This window comes from Podarcis liolepis (genome assembly GCF_965112155.1).
Source record: "Podarcis liolepis genome assembly, chromosome: 7".
Taxonomy (NCBI): domain Eukaryota; kingdom Metazoa; phylum Chordata; class Lepidosauria; order Squamata; family Lacertidae; genus Podarcis; species Podarcis liolepis.
In genome coordinates, this window is record NC_139561.1 from 5,842,438 (window position 1) to 5,861,758 (window position 19,321).

At 48.1% G+C, this 19,321-nt stretch overlaps 1 protein-coding gene across 1 annotated transcript in view; it reads right to left on the reverse strand.

The window, feature by feature from the left end:
* Positions 1-12,004, reverse strand: part of TGFA (transforming growth factor alpha) — a 53,976-nt gene extending 41,972 nt beyond the window's left edge. The window contains exon 1 of the mRNA XM_083514488.1: positions 11,620-12,004. Coding sequence (XP_083370614.1) covers positions 11,620-11,662 — 43 coding nt within the window. The 5' untranslated portion in view covers positions 11,663-12,004. The remainder of the gene's footprint in view (positions 1-11,619) is intronic.
* Positions 12,005-19,321: the final 7,317 nt, after the last annotated feature.

Below are 19,321 nucleotides of genomic sequence, written 5' to 3' on the forward strand. Positions count from 1 at the left end.
GGCCCAATCGCCTTCTCAATCCGGCCCACGGACAGTCCGGGAATCAGCGTGTTTTTACATGAGTAGAATATGTCCTTTTATTTAAAATGCATCTCTGGGTTATTTGTGGGGCACAGGAATTCGTTCATTCCCCCCCAAAATATATATATATAGTCCAGGCCCCCCACAAGGTCTGAGGGACAGTGGACCGAACCCTGCTGAAAAAAAATTGCTGACCCCTGAACTAGATGTGTATTATATTCTCAAGTCAGATGGCTAGACAGACAGCAGAGGAATGATGAAGGGAAGCGCCAAAGAGGTTTAACCTTGGGAGGCAAAGTCACTGCAAAAGTTTAAGAATGGCTAAATCAGTGGTTCCCAAACTTATGGTTCCACAAACTCATCCCCAGTGCCGCCCAGCCTAGCCTGGATTGCATGACCCACTAAGGAATATAATAACACAATAAAATTCAAGATAGAAACAATTAATCACACATCCATTCAAACCCCAATTAAACATGAACTTGATCCAGCGATATCAAAGTCTGATAGTCATTTACGTCTCCAGCGCCCCCTGCATCCCCTTGCCTCTCAGTGCCCCCCTAGGTAACCCCACTGCCCCCCAGTGGGAGGGATCACGTGCTTTGGGAACCCCTGGGCTACATCCCAGTCACCTGCAGGCGGTGGGGCTCACAATCTCTCGCACCACCTGGGTGCCCGCTCGATGTTTGGGACTGCAGCCCCCGTCAGCCGTTGTGGCTGAGGGTGATGGGAGTTGCTGTTCTCTAGGGGGTCTTCAGCTACATGTAAGGGGAAGCTGCCCTGTATATATAATAAGCAGATATAACAGATGGTTTTATATTATAATAATACTGCCTATCAAGGGAGAACTGCAGTTCAAGAGGTGCTGCAATCTGTAAGGAACTGGCTGTGCCTTCCCTCTTCACACATGGCCAGTTGGCATCTTAAGCTCCCAAATGCACCTGAAAGTCTCTTTACTCAACTAGCAAAACTGACAAGTTTCGGTGGCATGAGAGAGCATTGTGTGCCAAGAGAAACCCGGCTGCGGAGGGTGGAGCTGCTCCTCTCCCTGGATCGGCTGGGAACAGAAAAGCGAGCAAGAGGGAAATTTAGCAATGCAACAGGATTTCAGCCTCCTTTTCCAAGGAAATTCTCACACAAACATGTCACAACTTCCATGCAGGCCACAGTTCGGAAACCCACAATAATCAGCCCTGATTTTAGCTAGAAAGTTGTGTGTAAACTATGTGCTTGGGTAAAAGGCAGCAGTGGGTATAAATTCAATAAGGAAAATGTAAATTAAAAGACACCCGCCACTTGTTCTTCAAAACACAGTCGTACCTTGGGTATCAAATGTATTGGTACTCAGATGCTTTGGCTCCCGAACGCTGCAAACCCGGAAGTGAGTGTTCTGGTTTGCAAACGTTTTTTGGAACCCGAATGTCCGATGCAACTTCCGCAGCTTCCGATCGAGTGCAGGAAGCTCCTGCAGCCAATCGGAAGCTGTGCCTTGGTTTCCAAACCATTCCGGGAGTCAAACAGAGTCCTGGAACGCATTAAGTTTGACAGCCAAGGTACCACTGTACACAAAACCTAAGCTGCAAGCAAACACTGCTCTGGAAACCTTAAAAAAGGAATCTAACAAGAATTTTCAATTGCTCCATTTTTCTCCTTGCCCGTTTTGCTGTTCTCAGAACTATCACATGGATATTTTAAGAGATCAAATGAACGAACAATTAAATCCAGCGACTCTGAGATAACTTGCTGCCCCAAGTATATGCTGTAAATACAGCTGGAAATTCTGGGACATGTGTCCTAGGGCTATGTGTTACTTCATGTGGGGAAGGGCTGTAGCTCAGTACACCTGGTTGGCATGCAGAAGGTTCAATTCCTGGCAACTCCAGGTGGGCTGACAGAGACTCCGGCCAGAAGCCCTGCTGAGCCACAGCCAGTCAGTTTGGACAAGAGTGAGGTGGATAAGGCAGCTTGCCATCATCAGTGGCACCCCCTAAAAATACCTCTGAACCCCAAGCAGCCAGTGGGGTTCCTCGTGCAGTTAGGCTGGCCTCATTAAAAGCCAAAGCGATCATCAGCACACACGGACAATTAGAGACGCCGTTCGTAAAAAACAAACGAGGCACTCAGCCAATGCATTCAGGAATCGTTCCATGTTCATCTAAGCATCTCTTGAGGCAACACTGAAAGTGTTCCTGGTCACTAACAGACTCTGCTCCTCAAATACTATTCTGAAAAAGGAAAATCCAGGCCTGAATAAAAAGGTGGTTCAAGAGTGATAAAGATCACTTGCCCACCTTGTTTGGTGCTATATGTGGTATCAAAGTTTTGTGTTTTTTTAATAGCTAGTAGATGAATATTCCACGTTCTTTCATCTAAAGAGCTTGAAGTGGCCTGCTCAAGGTGGTGCTCCTTCTCCCCATTTTTACCCTCACAACAACCTGCAAAGGAGGTTAGGCTGAGAGGCCGTGACTGGCCCCAGGTGACGCAGCGATCGCCATGGTGGACTGGGGATTGGGACCCTGTGCTCCCAGGTCCAGGCCCAATCCACAAAGCGCTGAGAGGCACACAACTGGAAGATTACAATACAGTGGACAAGTATCATTGCCATCCCATACTTTTCAGCAAGGTTTACAAAGAACCACAGAGCACAAAAATGATTGTTTTGGTACTGAAGAATGCTCTGAGCAGCAGGTAACAGACAGCCGTCCGAATAAGGTCCTGTTTCGAATATCTTCCCAAGCTAATACACACCTCAAAAACATTTCAAGGCCCTGATTGCTGGGAAGACTTCAGGAACGTTCCTCTCTCCAAAGAAGTTACTCGATTCCAAGAGGCCAATACCACACAATGGTCCAAAATTATAGGCAGGTTATTAAAGAGAACTGTGCCCTTGTGTGTGATTTTGTATTCCAACACCACTACAAAAGAGCTTGCTGGATCAGGCCAACATGGCCCATCGAGTCCAACATCCTGTTCCCACAGTGACCAGCCAGATGCTTCAAGCGGGACCTGAGAACCTCCTGTGGTTTCCAGCGAGTGGTTTTTTGGAGGCACAGAATAGCCAACCTTCTCCTCTTCCATGGATCTGTCTAATCCTCTTTTAAAGCCACCTAGTTTGGGGGCCAGCACTGCCTCCTGTGGGAGCGAGTTCCATAGTCTAAGTGAAGTCCATGTGGTCCATAGATGACACTTCTTCCTGGAGGTGGGCATTATGTCTTCAGCAACAGTCTATAGGAGCTTCTGCAGACCAAGCTCTGCTTCAAGCTCTCATTCTGCTCTGCTGTAATAATGGCTTGTCAGCTCCCCAATGTGAATCGATATTGCCAGGGCGAAACACACAACAGACCAAGGTCAGGTTAACTGGTGGGCTCAATGTACTACAGAGGACAGCCTTTGCAGGCTTCAGGATTCCTAGCCAGGAGAGCAGCTTGAAAAGGAAGAGGTGTGACAAAGTGCCACGGGGCACTCTCTTAGCTCCAATGCCAGTCAATATCTACAAGAAGCTGCTGGGAGCAGCCATGAGGAGTTTTGGGGAGAGGTGCCGTCAGTACGCTACCTGCCCGCAAACTGCCTCGCTAGAGTGGGGCATGCTCTGGTTATCGCCCGCTTGGACTACTGCAATGTGCTCTATGTGGGGCTACCTTGGAAGGTGGCCCGGAAACTGCAGTTAATCCAGAATGCGGCAGCTAGACTGGTGACTGGGAGCGGCCACCAAGACCACATAATACTGGTCCTGAAAGACCTACACTGGCTCCCAGTACGTTTCCGAGCACGATTCAAAGTACTGATGCTGACCTTTAAAGCCCTCAATGGCCTCAAAGGCCCAGTATACCTGAAGGAGCGTCTCCACTGCCATTGTTCTGCCCAGACACTGAGGTCCAGCACCAAGGACCTTCTGGCGGTTCCCTCGCTACGAGAAGCCAAGTTACAGGGAACCAGGCAGAGGGCCTTCTCGGTAGTGGCACCCGCCCTGTGGAACGCCCTCCCACTAGATGTCAAAGAGAAAAACAACTACCAGACCTTTAGAAGACATCTGAAGGCAGCCCTGTTTAGGGAAGCTTTTAATGTTTAATAGACCATTGTATTTTAATATTCTGTTGGAAGCCGCCCTGAGTGGCTGAGGAAACCCAGCCAGATGGGCAGGGTATAAATAATAAATTATCATTATTATTATTATTATTACGCTGATGACAGTCAGCTCGGTAACCTCTGAGCCAGGAGAGGCAGTGAAAAGCTGACCTTGAATCCTGGCAACACAGAGACCACTGTGGGTGAGTGGTTCCCATGTCAGAAAAACTGGTCAAGTGCCTACCCTGGAAAGAGCAGGTTTGCGTTCTGGAGATGCTTCGGGGTGCAGCTGTGTCTCTGGAGGCCCAGGAAGCCTCAGTGATTAGAAGCTAGAAGCCCCTTCTACCAGCAGAAACTGGTACAGCAGCTGTGACTGTCCCTCAACTGGGAGTGTTTGGCCACAGGCATTCAAGCCTCAAGACTGGGCTACTGCAATGCACTCTATGTGGGGCTTCCCTTGAGCCTGATCTGGAAGCTGCAGTTAGTGCAGGATGTTGCGGCACAATTGGCAACAGGAGCGAGACCCTGACAGTATATTAACAGGTGTATTGTTCTCATCTTACCCCATATAAGCCCACTTGACCACTTTGATCCATGGAAGTGGCACTGCTACAGGTGCCCCACATTACCTGTTCTGCAGTTGTAAGAACTCAATCTTTTAGTGTGGCAGCACTCTGGAACTCTCTGCCTCTTGACATGAGGCAGGTATATTCACCATACTCTTTTTGGCACCTGTCCCAAACATTTTCTGTTTAGGTATCCAGACATATAGAAGGTTGATGTGTGTTTTAATCCGGTTTTTAGTTTGTCATTGGTTTTTTTTTAAAATCAGTGCTTTTAATAGTTGTTGCTTTTAAAACTATTTACTGATAGTTTTATTGGTTTTGTAAACCGCTTTAAGGTTGTATTACAATAAAGCAGCATATAAAGCTTGTAAAATAAATAATCCAGTTTCCAAGGCAGTAGTGAGCCTTTCCCAGCATGGTGCTTCTAGCTGTTTTGGAATGCAACCCCCACCAGCCCTAGGCCATGGCTGGCAGTATGATACTGCAGCTCTCACTCCCCACCTCTCTTCTTCCCCAACCTTAAGCCATGTATAATATTATACAGTTGTACCTTGGAAGTCAAATGGAATCTATTCCGGAAGTCCGTTCGACTTCCAAAACGTTCAGAAACCAAGACGCAGCTTTCGATTGGAAGTTCCTGCAGCCAATCAGAACCCACGTCAGACGTTCGGGTTCCAAAGAATGTTCGCAAACCGGAACACTCACTTCTGGGTTTGTGGGAGCAAAAATGTTTGGGTCGCAAGGCATTCAGCAACCAAGGTACGATTGTACTGTTTCACATCAAATATAACTGATCTGTAGAAAGGATTCTATGAATGGAAAACAGAGACTTTTGCAACCCAATAAAATATTTAATAAAAACAATCTGAACAAGAAAAGGGGGGGAGCAGTTCAGCAGCAAAACAGGGTTTAGGATTTATGAAGTCCAGACTATGTCAATCTCTGCTTCCCAAAAAGTTAGTCAACAACGCCCAGGCCTTGCCTGCTACACTCAAGTTCGCTGAACAGCTCAGCTGATTCGGCCCCCTGGTCTCTCAAGATGTTCATTAAAATGTGGTGTTTCCGCTTCCCATGCAAGAACGCTCAGCAGAAACTTCTGGGCGCTTTGATCCATCGCTCGCTTTCAGCCGACATTTTATCCAGATGTTATTTGCCAACCATTGTGCCTCTTTTAGCTTTTAATGAAAATAAACAATCCTATTGTGAAACTTATACCAAATTGCTATTTCTGGTCTCATTAGTACGATGCTAATTTTGACTCCCTCCTCTCATTTCTGCCAGGAAAAAAAAGGAATAGGATGTCTTGTCCCCTGGTCTCAGCTACTGTTTTCCCGGGGGACTTCCAGTCCCCCCCCCCTGCAAGTGAGGGAAGCCCTTTTCGTGCAAATCCTTTGATTTAAATTCACTCTGAACTCTTGGCCCTTGAACCTGCACAGGTATGTCTGGGACCGATTCACAACTTTCAACACAGAGTAGTGACAGGGCAGGGCAAATAAACTGAATAAGGCTTTTGCAACAGTCTAATCTACAAATCAACTGATAGTGCTTGCCTGGGGTTGGGTGGTGTACACACCGTGTTTTGCCTTGGGCTACAACTGCCTGCAGAGATTATGCGACACTTCTCTGGTTTTGCTTTACTAAAGCTGAATGAATACAACCTAAATGTGGCATCAAGTGACCTTAATCACACTCACTTCGGAAGACAGCTAAAGTCACAGGGGCCCCTGAAGGACACTACATACTGTATCCGTATCCAGGTCAGATAGTTAGAAGCTACAGCACAATTTCAGTTACAGATAGGTAGCCGTGTTGGTCTGCCATAGTCAAAATAAAAAAATTCCTTCCAGTAGCACCTTAAAGACCAACTAAGTTAGTTCTTGGTATGAGCTTTCGTGTGCATGCACACTTCTTCAGATACACTGAAACAGAAGTTGCCAGATCCTTCTATATAGTGAGAAGGTGGGGAGGGGTATTACTCAGAAGGGTGGTGGGAATGGGAGATTGGCAGATAGCTGAGATGAGCCTGTTGACGACTCTTAACGACTGTAATAGGTCTTACAGGAAAAGGCAAGGGGTGAGAAGGTTATGGATAGACCTGGTCTGAACAGAGACATTGGATTCTTATCTCATTATACATGACTAGCCATTTCTCACCTTCTCACCCCTTGCCTTTTCCTGTAAGACCTATTACAGTCGTTAAGAGCCGTCAACAGGCTCATCTCATATCCATGGATAGACCTGGTCTGAACAGAGACATTGGATTCTTATCTCATTATACATGACTAGCCATTTCTCACCTTCTCACCCCTTGCCTTTTCCTGTAAGACCTATTACAGTCGTTAAGAGTCGTCAACAGGCTCATCTCAGCTATCTGCCAATCTCCCATTCCCACCACCCTTCTGAGTAATACCCCTCCCCACCTTCTCACTATATAGAAGGATCCGGCAACTTCTGTTTCAGTGTATCTGAAGAAGTGTGCATGCACACGAAAGCTCATACCAAGAACTAATTTAGTTGGTCTTTAAGGTGCTACTGGAAGGAATTTTTTTATTTTAGCACAATTTCAGTTCTCTTACCAGAGCACATCGATACCTAGAACTGCAAAAAGTAGGTATGGTACACCTTGAGGGTGCATCTTAGTTAGTTACTGTGCTAGTGTACCAAACAGCCTTTAAAGCTAAAGGTAAAGGACTCCTGGGCGGTGAAGTCCAGTCAAAGGCGACTATGAGGTGCGGCGCTCATCTCACTTTCAGGCCGAGGGAGCCGACGTTTGTCCACAGACAGCTTTCCAGGTCATGTGGCCAGCATGACTAAACTGCTTCTGGCACAACGGGACACCATGATGGAAACCAGAGCACACGGAAATGCTGTTTACCTTCCCGCCAGAGTGGTACCTATTTATCTACTTGCACTGGCGTGCTTTTGAACTGCTAGGTTGGCAGGAGCTGGGACAGAGCAAGGGGAGCTCACTCCGTTGCAGGGATTCGAACCGCCAACCTTCTGATCAGTAAGCCCAAGAGGCTCAAGGGTTTAGACCACAGCGCCACCCGCGTCCCATCAAACAGCCTTTAGTTCCACCTGACTATTCCAGCGCTGCAAGATAGACCCCTCTTAAGCAGACAGGGAATGGCTTAAGATGAGCAGGAATTCTCACTCCAGAATTAGCTTTCGGAAGCAGCTTTGCTCTCACTAGACCCAAATGTCAGGGTAGTACATGTGGCAATTCCAGTTATCATGAAAAAACATGAACTTAAGAGACATCATGCTGAATCTGGAGCCAAGCAAAGAAGTGGCTGAAGATGAAGATTCCCCCTTCAGATTTTTGTGTTGAATAAGCAAAAGTTGGAAGCACGTTCCATGAGAACATGGGAATGGAGCACTTGCCAGCGTAGTTCACACCTGTATACCTTTGGCTTTCACCTAAGTTAAAGACATGCTATTTATCCTACAGACTTCTCCAACCTGACACCTTCCAGATGTTTTGGACTACAACTCACATCAGCCCCAGCCAGAGGCTGATGGGACTCGTAGTCCAAAACATCTGGACAGCACCAGGCAGGATATGTCCAACTGTTGAAGTAAAAACAAAGCTGCAACAAAATGTACGTCTCTTGCATTCTTTGGGGCTGGAAGGGAAACCGCCACTGCTGCCCTCACCTCCCTCATAAGGAAAGTTCATCAAGCAAGGCTGCAACTTCAGTTGAGCAAGCGGAGCATTTGTGAATTGACCCTTTCTGATACAATGCCTGGGAATGCGTTTCTGCATCACCTCAACTACATTTTGGTTGTGTCTCTTTACACATTCTACTTCCAGTCATCAAAACACAGAGAATAAACCGGCAGGATTTAGGTAGGGGTCATATGAACACGTTCTCTTGAAATGCCCCAAAGATTCTTGATTCAAGATCCGGTCCTATGTCAATTTCGCTTTAATCAAGTACAGCTTTTCTTTTTTAGTTTTCCCTCAAACATATGCAACCAGGACACAGCCCCTCTGCCTTTTCTGAGACCACTCAATCAAAATGAGGGGGGGCAATATGCAAGCGGGGTATAGAAAGGATAGAAGACATTTCCTAGTGGATAGGGCCAATATTCTTTACACGAGGAACCATTCAAGACTTGATTTCTTGCTGCTCAATGTTTGAACTGACTCTTTTGAAAATGGTGTGCTTGACAATACTATTGCGAGGCACTATTAAAGTTCCACTTTCAGCATCTGTCCACGATTACACATTCACACATGCAATTAACCACCTGACGGTACAGGAATCAACAGGGCATGCATGTGTGAACTGCCTGCAAGAGAAACTGAGCAGCTTTATGAACCACCATTTGGAAGCCTGCCCCTGAATTTGCTCTGTCTATACACACCAGGCCACAGATAAACAAGGCAACCCCCCCCCCGAAACACACCCTGAAGCCTATTAATCACAGCTTAAATTCTGCAACCTGATCCTAAACATGTTTACTCAGAAGCAATTCCCCCTTAATTCAGCAGCACTTAGGAAATGAGCAATCTGGATAGTTCTGAATTGTGGAAGCATGCACTATGATTTTAAGGAAGCTCCTTGGGGTAAGGACAAGTTATTTTTGACATATTAATCTAGAGCACCATGGTCAAGGATGACACCACCTCAAGCACTCAACTCTTGGTGTATTTGTGTTGCAAGATCCTTAAGGCAATTTTCAAGTTCTTCACTGGGGAAATCCTGCGATTCCTTGATGAGAAGATCTGAAACAGCAGGTCAAGGGTTCCTGAAAGGCAGAGCGGCCCAACATGTAGCTTCAAGGGGAGCACTGGATGCAATATGGGGGTACCCTCTCCATAGCTTATTGGCCAGCGCCAAGGCTTATTCCACATGCGCCAAGCATACACCCTAGAAAAGCCTTCCCCAGCCTAGCACCTGCCTGATGTTTTGGACCACAACTCCTATCAAGCCCAAGCAGCATGACGACTGATAGGAACTGCAGTTCAAAACATCTGGAGGGCACCAGGTTGGAGAAGGCTGACCTAGAACACGACCCAGGTTCTCCCGTAGGGTTTAAGGATTCCATGATAGTCAGGCTGCCGTGGAAAGATATGAGAGCCAGTATTTTAAGGAAGGTGGCCTCTGACTTACATACAGGGGTGAAAAACTGACTGATGAAAAGGAAGATCACCAGGAGATTATTTAAGCACATGCCTGATTAACCAGCCTTCATTCATAACACTGAGCTATTAAGATTTCAAAAAACAGGAACTGGGAGCAAGGGAGATGTCTTGAACCCGGGAAAGAATTACGATAAAGCCACAGAGTTAAGTGTCTAGCCTTTCGATCCAGAAGGTATCTCCTGCGTCTGGTGTCTCATAACCGAAAGCTATCCAAGCGCCTGGTAACTAGAAGCCAGAGAGGACGTCTAGATATAACAACCGAACACTAGCACTACTATGCCTCTAACCTGAGAAGATAATAGCTGAACTTTTAATCCTTTGCTAAAACCCACTTGCGCTTTTTTAGGCCAGGTGCCTCCTTCTTTCCCGATACCTGTGGCTCTCAGGACCCCTTTCCAAACCCAAACGGGTCAGTGTCACGCATGAAGCCAGAACCCAAGGGGCCGTTCTCTTCCCCCACTTGACTGCCCGGCTTTTATCAGTCTCATTTTAATCGATGATTTCTGCAGGTGATCCTTAGCAGGATCCAGTCCAAAGAACAAACTTCTTAACTGCAACACTTGCTAGTTTTTCTGAGAGTGAGCAGAGAGAGGGGGGGGGGAAACTGCTCCCTGCTGATCCGAGCTGCTGGGAGAAGCTGGAATATTGCTTATTCGGTTTAATTTATTACAAGTTACGTAACCTTAATGCCCATACAGGAGTTTGGACCCACGTCAGCCTTCTTTACACCACAGCAAATCCCACAGCAGCACAAGCTCACACCTAGCAGCAAACACCCATCCGTGTTTTCAAAAAGTGCCATTTGTTAAATTCTCCAAAACAGCATCTCTGTAATTATCTGGCTATTTCACATTTCAAAAAGATTGCTAATCGCTCGGAACAAAAACAGCCCCAGTCCATATTGTGCGTTCAGGCTGCTTTTGCCGTGTAATTAAAAGGAGGACATTCACAGGTAAGCAAAGTCACCCTAAAAGGCATTTATGTGCCACCCCCTTTTTAAAAAACTGTTTACAAAAAGACAGAAAATACCATGGAGGGTCTAAATGCCTCCAGTTTCTACTGTTCAGCCACCAAAGCAAATCTAGTAAGGAAACGGGAGGAGGAACAGAAGGCAACAGAGAGAAGAAAATACCCCCAAAATGTGGGGGGGAGGGGGAGGCAGCAGGGAAGTAGAGAAGGAAGCGAGAGGGGACAGATAATCCGATTGCTTCGCTTTATCAGTCGGTGGCAGAGATGGATTACTTAGAAAGCCTTGCATGTATTCTAAAGCAGCCACTATGTCCTTTCAAGCAGGTAGTCCTCAGTGAGGCGGATTGCTGCCTTCCCGCCCTTTCCTCTCGGTTAAATAAAATTCCATTTATTGCATTTCTATCCCACCTTTGTCCTCCAAGGAGCTCAGAGTGGTGTGCGTGGTCCTCCCCCACCTCATTTGACCACCCGAACAGCCCTGTGAAGTAGGCTGGCCCAAGGGCACCCAGGGAGCTCACGGCCAAGTGGGGGATTTGAACCCTGGTCTCTCCCAGCTTCCAGTCCGCCACTCTCTAACCACTAGACTGCACAGCCTCCCATCTACTCTTCTCCTCCGCCTCCGGAGCTTGGAGGGGGGGAAAGCGGGTCTGCGAAGGAGGGGAGCGTTTTGGAAAGCGGCGGCCAAAGACCCCAAGACTCCGCGCCCCAGCTCGACGGGACGCGCGACCCTCCATCCCACCCCAGGTAAGTTGACTCGGGAGGGTTCCAGGGTGGTTTTCCTCGCGAGCAAAGGCTCAGTCGGGAAGGGGAGCCGGAGCCGCGCCCGGACGGGAGGGGGCCACTTACCGAGGGTGAGGAGGGCCACCTCGGCGGCCGCCGCGCCGACCATCTTGCCCGGCCAGCCGAGGAGGGGGGGGGGAACGGCGGCGTCGGTGGACTCAGCTGGCCAGCCCTCGGTCCCCGGCGGCGGCGGCGGCGTCGAGCATTCCCGGCGGGGCCGGCGTGGAGCCCCTTCGGAGGGCGAGCGGGAGGCGCGTCCCGAGGTCAGTCGGCAGCGATGCACCTGCGACGGGCGGAGCAGCAGCCAGCGCCTTCCCGGGCCGTCGGACGCGCAGGCAGGCGGGCGAGCGAGCAAGGGCGTCGGTGCGCTCCTCTCGGCGCGGCTCCTTCCAGGTGCGCTGCGCGGCCCCGAGTGGCCGAGGCGGCGAGCGGCGTCCGCCCCTCCTCCTGGCGCTGCGCCGGCCTCCCTCCCACGCCCCCCGGGCGGGGTGGCGGCTCCGGCCCCCGGGACGCCCTGCAGAAGCGCCCCGCGGGCGCTAGGCGGCGACGGGCAGCCGCCAGGGAGAGGCTGCACGTCGGAACAGCTGGAGGTCCGTCCCCGCGACCCGCCAGGAGGTGGTCGCGCTGCGGGAAAGCATCCCTTGAATGCCTCTGTTTCATTTCGTTTCTTTTGGGCAGGGGGCGGGGGGGGGGGCTCATGAAAACCAGGGGAAAGTTTCATGGAAAAGTTTCGAATTGCAACTTTTTTTTAGTACAGTACTTCCACTCTTGTATGTGATAAAAAGTGCCTTTTATATTTGCAACACAATAAAAATCCTTAAAAAAAAAAGTTTGGTTTAGAATTATTGCCCCTGATGAATGAATGATGCTCTAACTGTAAATGTATTTTCCCCTAATGATTTTCTTTTTTAACTTTAAACTGCTTTTAGATGATTATCATTGCAATTGATTTCAGAGTGTTTGAAACAGTTTCAGAATATTCCTATCCCTTCTTTTTTCCCTTTTTGAATTGCGGGTCTGTTTGCCACTGCCCCCCCCCTTGCCCAGACTGCTTGGCTTGGATGGACAGGGCTAGAAATTCAACAAATAACTCAAGAAGAAGCCTCTGGGGTTGCCTAAGATTTTGTAGCTCTGCTGCGTCTTCAGGTGTTGCCATTACTCAAACAAGAGGCCCTGATCCGTCCCAGGTATCTGCAAAACCTCGCCATTCCCAAATTGCATCATTAGAAACAAGGCAGACCTCTCCTCTCCCCACTCACCTGCTGGGGCAACCCAACAGACAACATATTTTCCTCTTAGTCATTCAGGTGACTTGCACCTATTTGACTTTGGGATGGCCACATTATGTAGTTTTTGCAGCAGAAACCAAAAGCCAGAAAGTGTGTTATGATGAGCAACTGGCTAAGAATGACCTGAAATATCTGCACATTTGTATCCAGACTGGATGGCAGCCACGGGGACAAGTGGGAGAGTGGCAAGTGAGACAACCACTTACATGGAGAGACAGGTAAGGATTGCAGGGGGCTGGACTGGATGACCCTGGGGAAGGGTCCCTTCCAATTCTCCAATTCTATGACTCTATCTTAAAGTGCAGGGCTACAAGCTTAAAACATCTTCTTTTAGCTTGAAAGACTAACAGATTTCTTATGTGGGGCTACCTTTGTAGGTGACCCAGAAACTACAACTAATCCAGAATGTGGCAGCTAGACTGGTGACTGGGAGCGGCCGCCGAGACCACATAACACCAGTCTTCAAAGACCTACATTGGCTCCCAGTACGTTTCTGAGCACAATTCAAAGTGTTGGTGCTGACCTTTAAAGCCCTAAACGGCCTCAGTCCAGTATACCTGAAGGAGCGTCTCCACCCCCATTGTTCAGCCTGGACACTGAGGTCCAGCACCAAGGGCCTTCTGGCGGTTCCTTCATTGCGAGAAGCCAAGTTACAGGAAACCAGGCAGAGGGCCTTCTCGGTAGTGGCACCCGCCCTGTGGAACGCCCTCCCACCAGATGTCAAAGAGAAAAACAACTAGCAGACTTTTAGAAGACTTCTGAAGGCAACCCTGTTTAGGGAAGTTTTTAATGTTTGATGTATTACGGTATTTTAATATTTTGTTGGAAGCCACCCAGAGGAAGCCCAGCCAGATGGACGGGGTATAAATAAATTATTGTTATTGTTATTGTTACATTAACTTTCACAGGTTGCTGCAGACCAGAACAGCTTCTGCCACAGTAAATCTGTTGGCCAACAAGGTGCCACAAGACTCTTTCTTCTTTGGACTACGACCCTTCTGAAAAGCCTAGATTAATTTTCTCTGTATGTTCACAAACTAAAATTTTAGCTGAGGCCAGTTTTAATGAGCAAGTGTAATAAAAAAAAATGTTCACTAGTGAGGCTATAAATAGGGAACCACACTTGGAGAGGGGGGGCGGGCAAAGGGTGTTTTTTGGTTTCTCATGTGTGACTATAAGCCAGAAAGAAAAAGGATATTAACACAAAGGCCTTTCCTGCTTAGAAATATATAGTGAGCCTCACCAGTTGTTGTTTTTTTTTTTGGGGGGGGGGTCTTTTGTGGTACTCACCAGGATAGCGAAATAGTAGTACTCAACAACAGTTCTAACAGGCATGGTGCCCCCTGGTGGTGTGGCAGTGGAATAGAAAAGAGCCTTGCTGGGATGGGGGGGTCAGACTACAACTCCCTTCAACCTGTGGTCTAAATTACATCTGGAGGGCACCACGTTGGGAAAGGCAGTGTGAGTGCTTTGGGTGATAGCTGGAACGTACGCAGAACCATTGCCTGGGAGAACACTGCCCGATGGCCAACTGAAGAAACTTTTGCAACACCCAGAAAAGCAAATTTGACTCATTCCTCTCTTTTTTATTTATTTAATCAAATTTTTGATACAAACATCAGCCGCAAAAGACACATACAACAAAAACCATAATAACAGTAATAACACAATTTGACAATTCAGATTTGGATACACCGATATACCTATTTGACTCATTCCTTTCCAAACAAAGGTTGCCACGTTTTCAAACTGGCCGCTGTGCCTGCGCCTCTGGCGTCTGGCGTCTATGTCCGAACAGCAGGAAGCTTAGACCTCTGCAGATCAAGCTGCTCCGTTAAAGGCACATATTCCGTCACCTGACAACCCCACTCAACTCCCCTCTGTGCTATTTCTCATCTCTTTGGGCAAGCTTGGAGACCACAATATTTATTTATGTAAATAGAAGGTCGCTCCATTGTAATCACCTTCCCACTCCTTGCTTGAGTCATTCATAAGCATAGTTGCTACATCTCTGGAGGAAGCAAAAAACGGCAAACTCAGTGATTATCAGGGCTGTTTGAACCCCGGGTGGGGGGGGGGGCAGGAGAGATTTCTTCAACAGCTGGATGGGTTTAGTGAAGAAAAAAAACTAGGCCCATCCTAATCCAGATTATTCAGCGTTAAACAGCTTTTGAGAGAATAAAACTGCTGTAGGCATGTTTGCAGATCAGCCCCTTTGCGCCGCGGCAGGGGACCCGCGGAGGAATAGATGTACAGCAGGTGCTGCTTTCACCCACTTTTGTATCACAGGCTGCGTCTGACAGCATTTCCTTATTTAATCCCATTGGAGCCCTCGCTCCCACATGGCATCGGGTCAGCTTTGTCTCCATTGCAGCAAATGTAGCAGCCGTGTATATTTTACTTTATGCGTAGGGGCTGGGGCTTTGCTTTGTTTTGCTTTTCTACAGTACTGGAGCAGAACCATACCAGGAAACCATGATGCCGGACAAGGCCTCTCCTGCTCCCAGAGGGGAGGGGTTGTGAGCGGCAGCAGCTTTCCGCTGGGGCAGGGAGGCGTGTACGGCTCCTTGCTCCTGATTGCTTCTGCTGCCACACCCAAGCCTCCCAGCCGACCAATAGGCGGGGCTGGTGGGCGGGGCTAGCCGCATTTAAACAGCCGCGGCAGCGCTCAGCTCCCAGTCTGTTCCTGCTTTCTTCGGCTCTCCCTGCCTCCCTCCCTCCCTCTTAGGTCAGCTTCTTTTGTGTATTGACCTTGCTATGGATTTCGTTTGGTTGCCTTGGTTGCCCAAGGGGCCTGGTAGGACTTTTTTTTAATCCATTTGGCAAATTGGCACCAGCCTCTTGTTTTTTCCGCCTGCCTCGTAGCAATTCGGCACAGCTTTCTGGTATTGGCGGTTAGGCATTGGAATATGTATGCTGTTGGAGGATTGGGTATGGGCCATTATCTACCCCTCCTCTTTTGGGTATTCCGTTAAAGGAATCCGGCGGTCGTGGATCCTGTCCGATGCCCTGCTGGTGGCTAGGGCCATGGCACAACCCCCGGTGACGTCACGGGGGAGCTTCCAGTTGTATTTGCATCAACAAGCTCCTCCCATTGGTTGTTAACACAGATATGACTCCTGGCTGTGCGGGGTGGAGTCTGGTACAGTGGTGCCCCGCAAGATGAATGCCTCGCAAGACGGAAAACTCGCTAGACGAAAGAGTTTTCCGTTTTGGAGGTGCTTCGCAAAATGAATCTCCTATGGGCTTGCTTCACAAGACGACAATGTCTTGCGAGTTCCTGCTGGTTTTTTTCCCTTTCCCCCCCTTTTTCTAAGCCGCTAAGCCGCTTATCAGCTGATCCAATCAGCAGATAAGCCGCTAAAAGCTGCTAAAAGCCGCTAATAGCGCTAATCCGCTAATCCGTCAATGGGCTTGCTTCGCAAGACGAAAAAACCGCTAGAGGAAGAGAATCACAGAACGGATTCTTTTCGTCTTGCGAGGCACCACTGTATTGCTGTTTCATCCAATGCCTAAGCCAATACTACTCACATGCTGTAACCAATAAAGGTTGTGGCCGAATTTTGCCCATTAACCTAAAATAATGTGTCTTTGTGTCTTATAATCCTATGCGGGTGGCGGATCCTCGACTCACAAGAGGACCCTGCTGGAGGAAGAGTCCTGCATCTTGTTCTCACAGTGACTGGCCATCAGGTGCCCCAATGGGAGGTCCACAAGCAAGACTCGAACGCAAGAACCCTCTCCCCTCCGGTGGCTTCCAGCAACTGCCATTTATAGGCATTGCTGCCTCTTACTGTGGAGGCAGAGCTTAGCCATTCATGCCTAGTAGCCCTTGAAAGCCCTCTCCTTCTTCATGAATTGGTCTAATCCTCTTTTAAAGATCACTGCAGATGGGGACAGCAGCCACGGAATTAAAAGATGCCTGCTTCTTTTGGGAGAAAAGCAATGACAAACCTAGACGGCATCTTAAAAAGCAGAGACATCACCTTGCCAAGAAAGGTCCGTCTAGTTCAAGCTCTGGTTTTCCCAGTAGTGATGTATGGAAGTGAGAGCTGGACCATAAAGAAGGCTGATCGCCGAAGAATGGATGCTTTTGAATTCTGGTGCTGGAGGAGACTCTTGAGAGTCCCATGGACTGCAAGAAGATCAAACCTATCCATTCTGAAGGAAATCAGCCCTGAGTGCTCACTGGAAGGACAGATCGTGAAGCTGAGGCTCCAAGACTTTGGCCACCTCAGGAGAAGAGAAGACTCCCTGGAAAAGACCCTGATGTTGGGAAAGATGGAAGGCACAAGGAGAAGGGGATGACAGAGGACGAGATGGCTGGACAGTGTTCTTGAAGCTACCAGCATGAGTTTGACCAAACTGCGGGAGGCAGTGGAAGACAGGAGTGCCTGGCGTGCTCTGGTCCAGGGGGTCACGAAGAGTCGGACACAACTAAACCACTAAATAACAACAACAACAACAAGGTTGGAGGCCACCATTGCCTCCTGCCGGAGCGAGTTCCAGAGTTCGGCTCTGCGTTGTGTGAAGAAGTCCTTTCTTCTGTCTGTCCTGAATCTTCCAACATTCAGCTTCATTATAAGCCCACAAGTTCAAATATTATGAGAGAAGAAGCAAAACTTTTCTCTATCCACGTCCTCTGTGCCAGGCATCACTTTATTAACTTATATCATGTCACCTCTTACTCGCCTTTTCTCTAAACTGAGCTCAAATGCTGCAGCCTTCCTTCTCCCCCTGGATTATTGCTCCATCCCCTTGATCATGAAGACCTCCTGCAGCCTCTAAAGCAGCCTTGCCCAAACTAGTGCCCTCCAGATGTTTGGGACCACAACTCCTCATCAGCCTCAGCAAGGGCCATAGCTCAGTGGCAGAGCATCTGCTTCCCATGCAGAAGGTTCCAGGTTCGAATCCTGGCCTCGGAATGTCCCCCATTTGAAACCTGGAGAGCTGCTGCCAGCAGTGCTGACAATACTCAGGGAGATGGACCGGTGCTCTGATGGCACATAAGGCAGCTTCGTTTATGCGCCCAGACATCACAGTGATACGGTGTTCGGAGAAGATCTGTGTTGGCTGGGGCTGATGGGAGTTGTAGTCCAAATAAGGGTGGGTGGAGGAGAATCAGCTTGGGCACCGGGCTGTGCTAGATTCTAATTTTATTTCACTTAATTTGCAGTCACACCTTTCTCCAGATGGCCCCAGGGCAGGTTCCAGAATAAAAACATTAATGGAAAGTATGGAACATTTAACAAAATCCTGGTAACCTCCTACACACAAAAGCCAAGCATTAAAGACAAGGCAACAGTCAATAGCTAAAGCACAACAAAAGTACAAATAAGCAGAACATGTGCCCTGCAGATATTTTAAGTCCTACCAAGGCCCTGGGCGAAGAGGGCTGCCTTCAGTTGCAGTCAGCCTTCAGCAGTAAGGGAAGGGCCCACCAGAGGTGTTTTTCTTTCCTATTGTATTAGGCCAAACTGGGGCAGCTGACCTTGGCTGCTCCTGCTCCTTGGTGCCTTGTTTATCTGTTTCCACTTGCTTCTTGGAGAGGAGGAGACAGCGAAGAAAGCAAAAATGCAACCAGCATAAACGTGACTCTTATTTTCTTCCTGTGGTTGTTTCCAAGAGATTGGAAGACAGCGTCCAGGGCAGGCCTACAACCTCTCGATAACCAAGAACATAAATGAGATGCACCCGGGAGGAAGTTCTCCTGCAAAAGCCTCATGAGAATATACAGGAATTGAGGAATTGTAGTCAGCTAAGTTCCACTCAGAGAAGACCCACTGAAAGGTAGCCAACTAGCCATGCCCATTAACATCAATAAGACTAGCATTGAATGCAACCCATAGACAGGAACAATTCTGGGTGGATCAGCTCCCATCCATCACAACTTTTTGTCTTGAACTACTTGCACTCCTGGGACCTCAGCCCTGCAACTATATGGACAATAAATGCTTTTTAAAAAATCCTAAAATATTCAGAATTAATCTAGATTCTATACCAGAACTAATTTCCTGTAGGGACACTTCCTTGGGAGAGACACTAGTAGGGCTGCCATATTTCAAACAGTGAAAATCTGGACAGAAAAGTTGTTGAGTTTTGGGGGGGCAAAGTTGTTGAGTTTTTTGTTTTTGGCCAGAGTTGTTCTTTGGCAAATTTGCAAGAGAGAGAGAGAGTTTTTGAACTGTTTTAAAAGAAAATCGCCAAAAATGACACTGCCACCATGGGTTGCCAAGCACCCGGATTTTCCCGGACTTTTTAGCGATTTCCACCTGGACACTGCTCCTGACATTGTCCAGGAAATTCCAGATATGGGAACCCTAGACATTGGACTCCGTGAGACTGACATCAGCGTAAACATCCCTAAGATCAGGCTTCTAGTCATTGGCCCTAGAAGTTCTTACAGACCACATCAAGACAGAAACCCTAAAAAGTCCTTACTGGGAAAAGTTATTCCATACTTCTAAGAAAACTTGGTT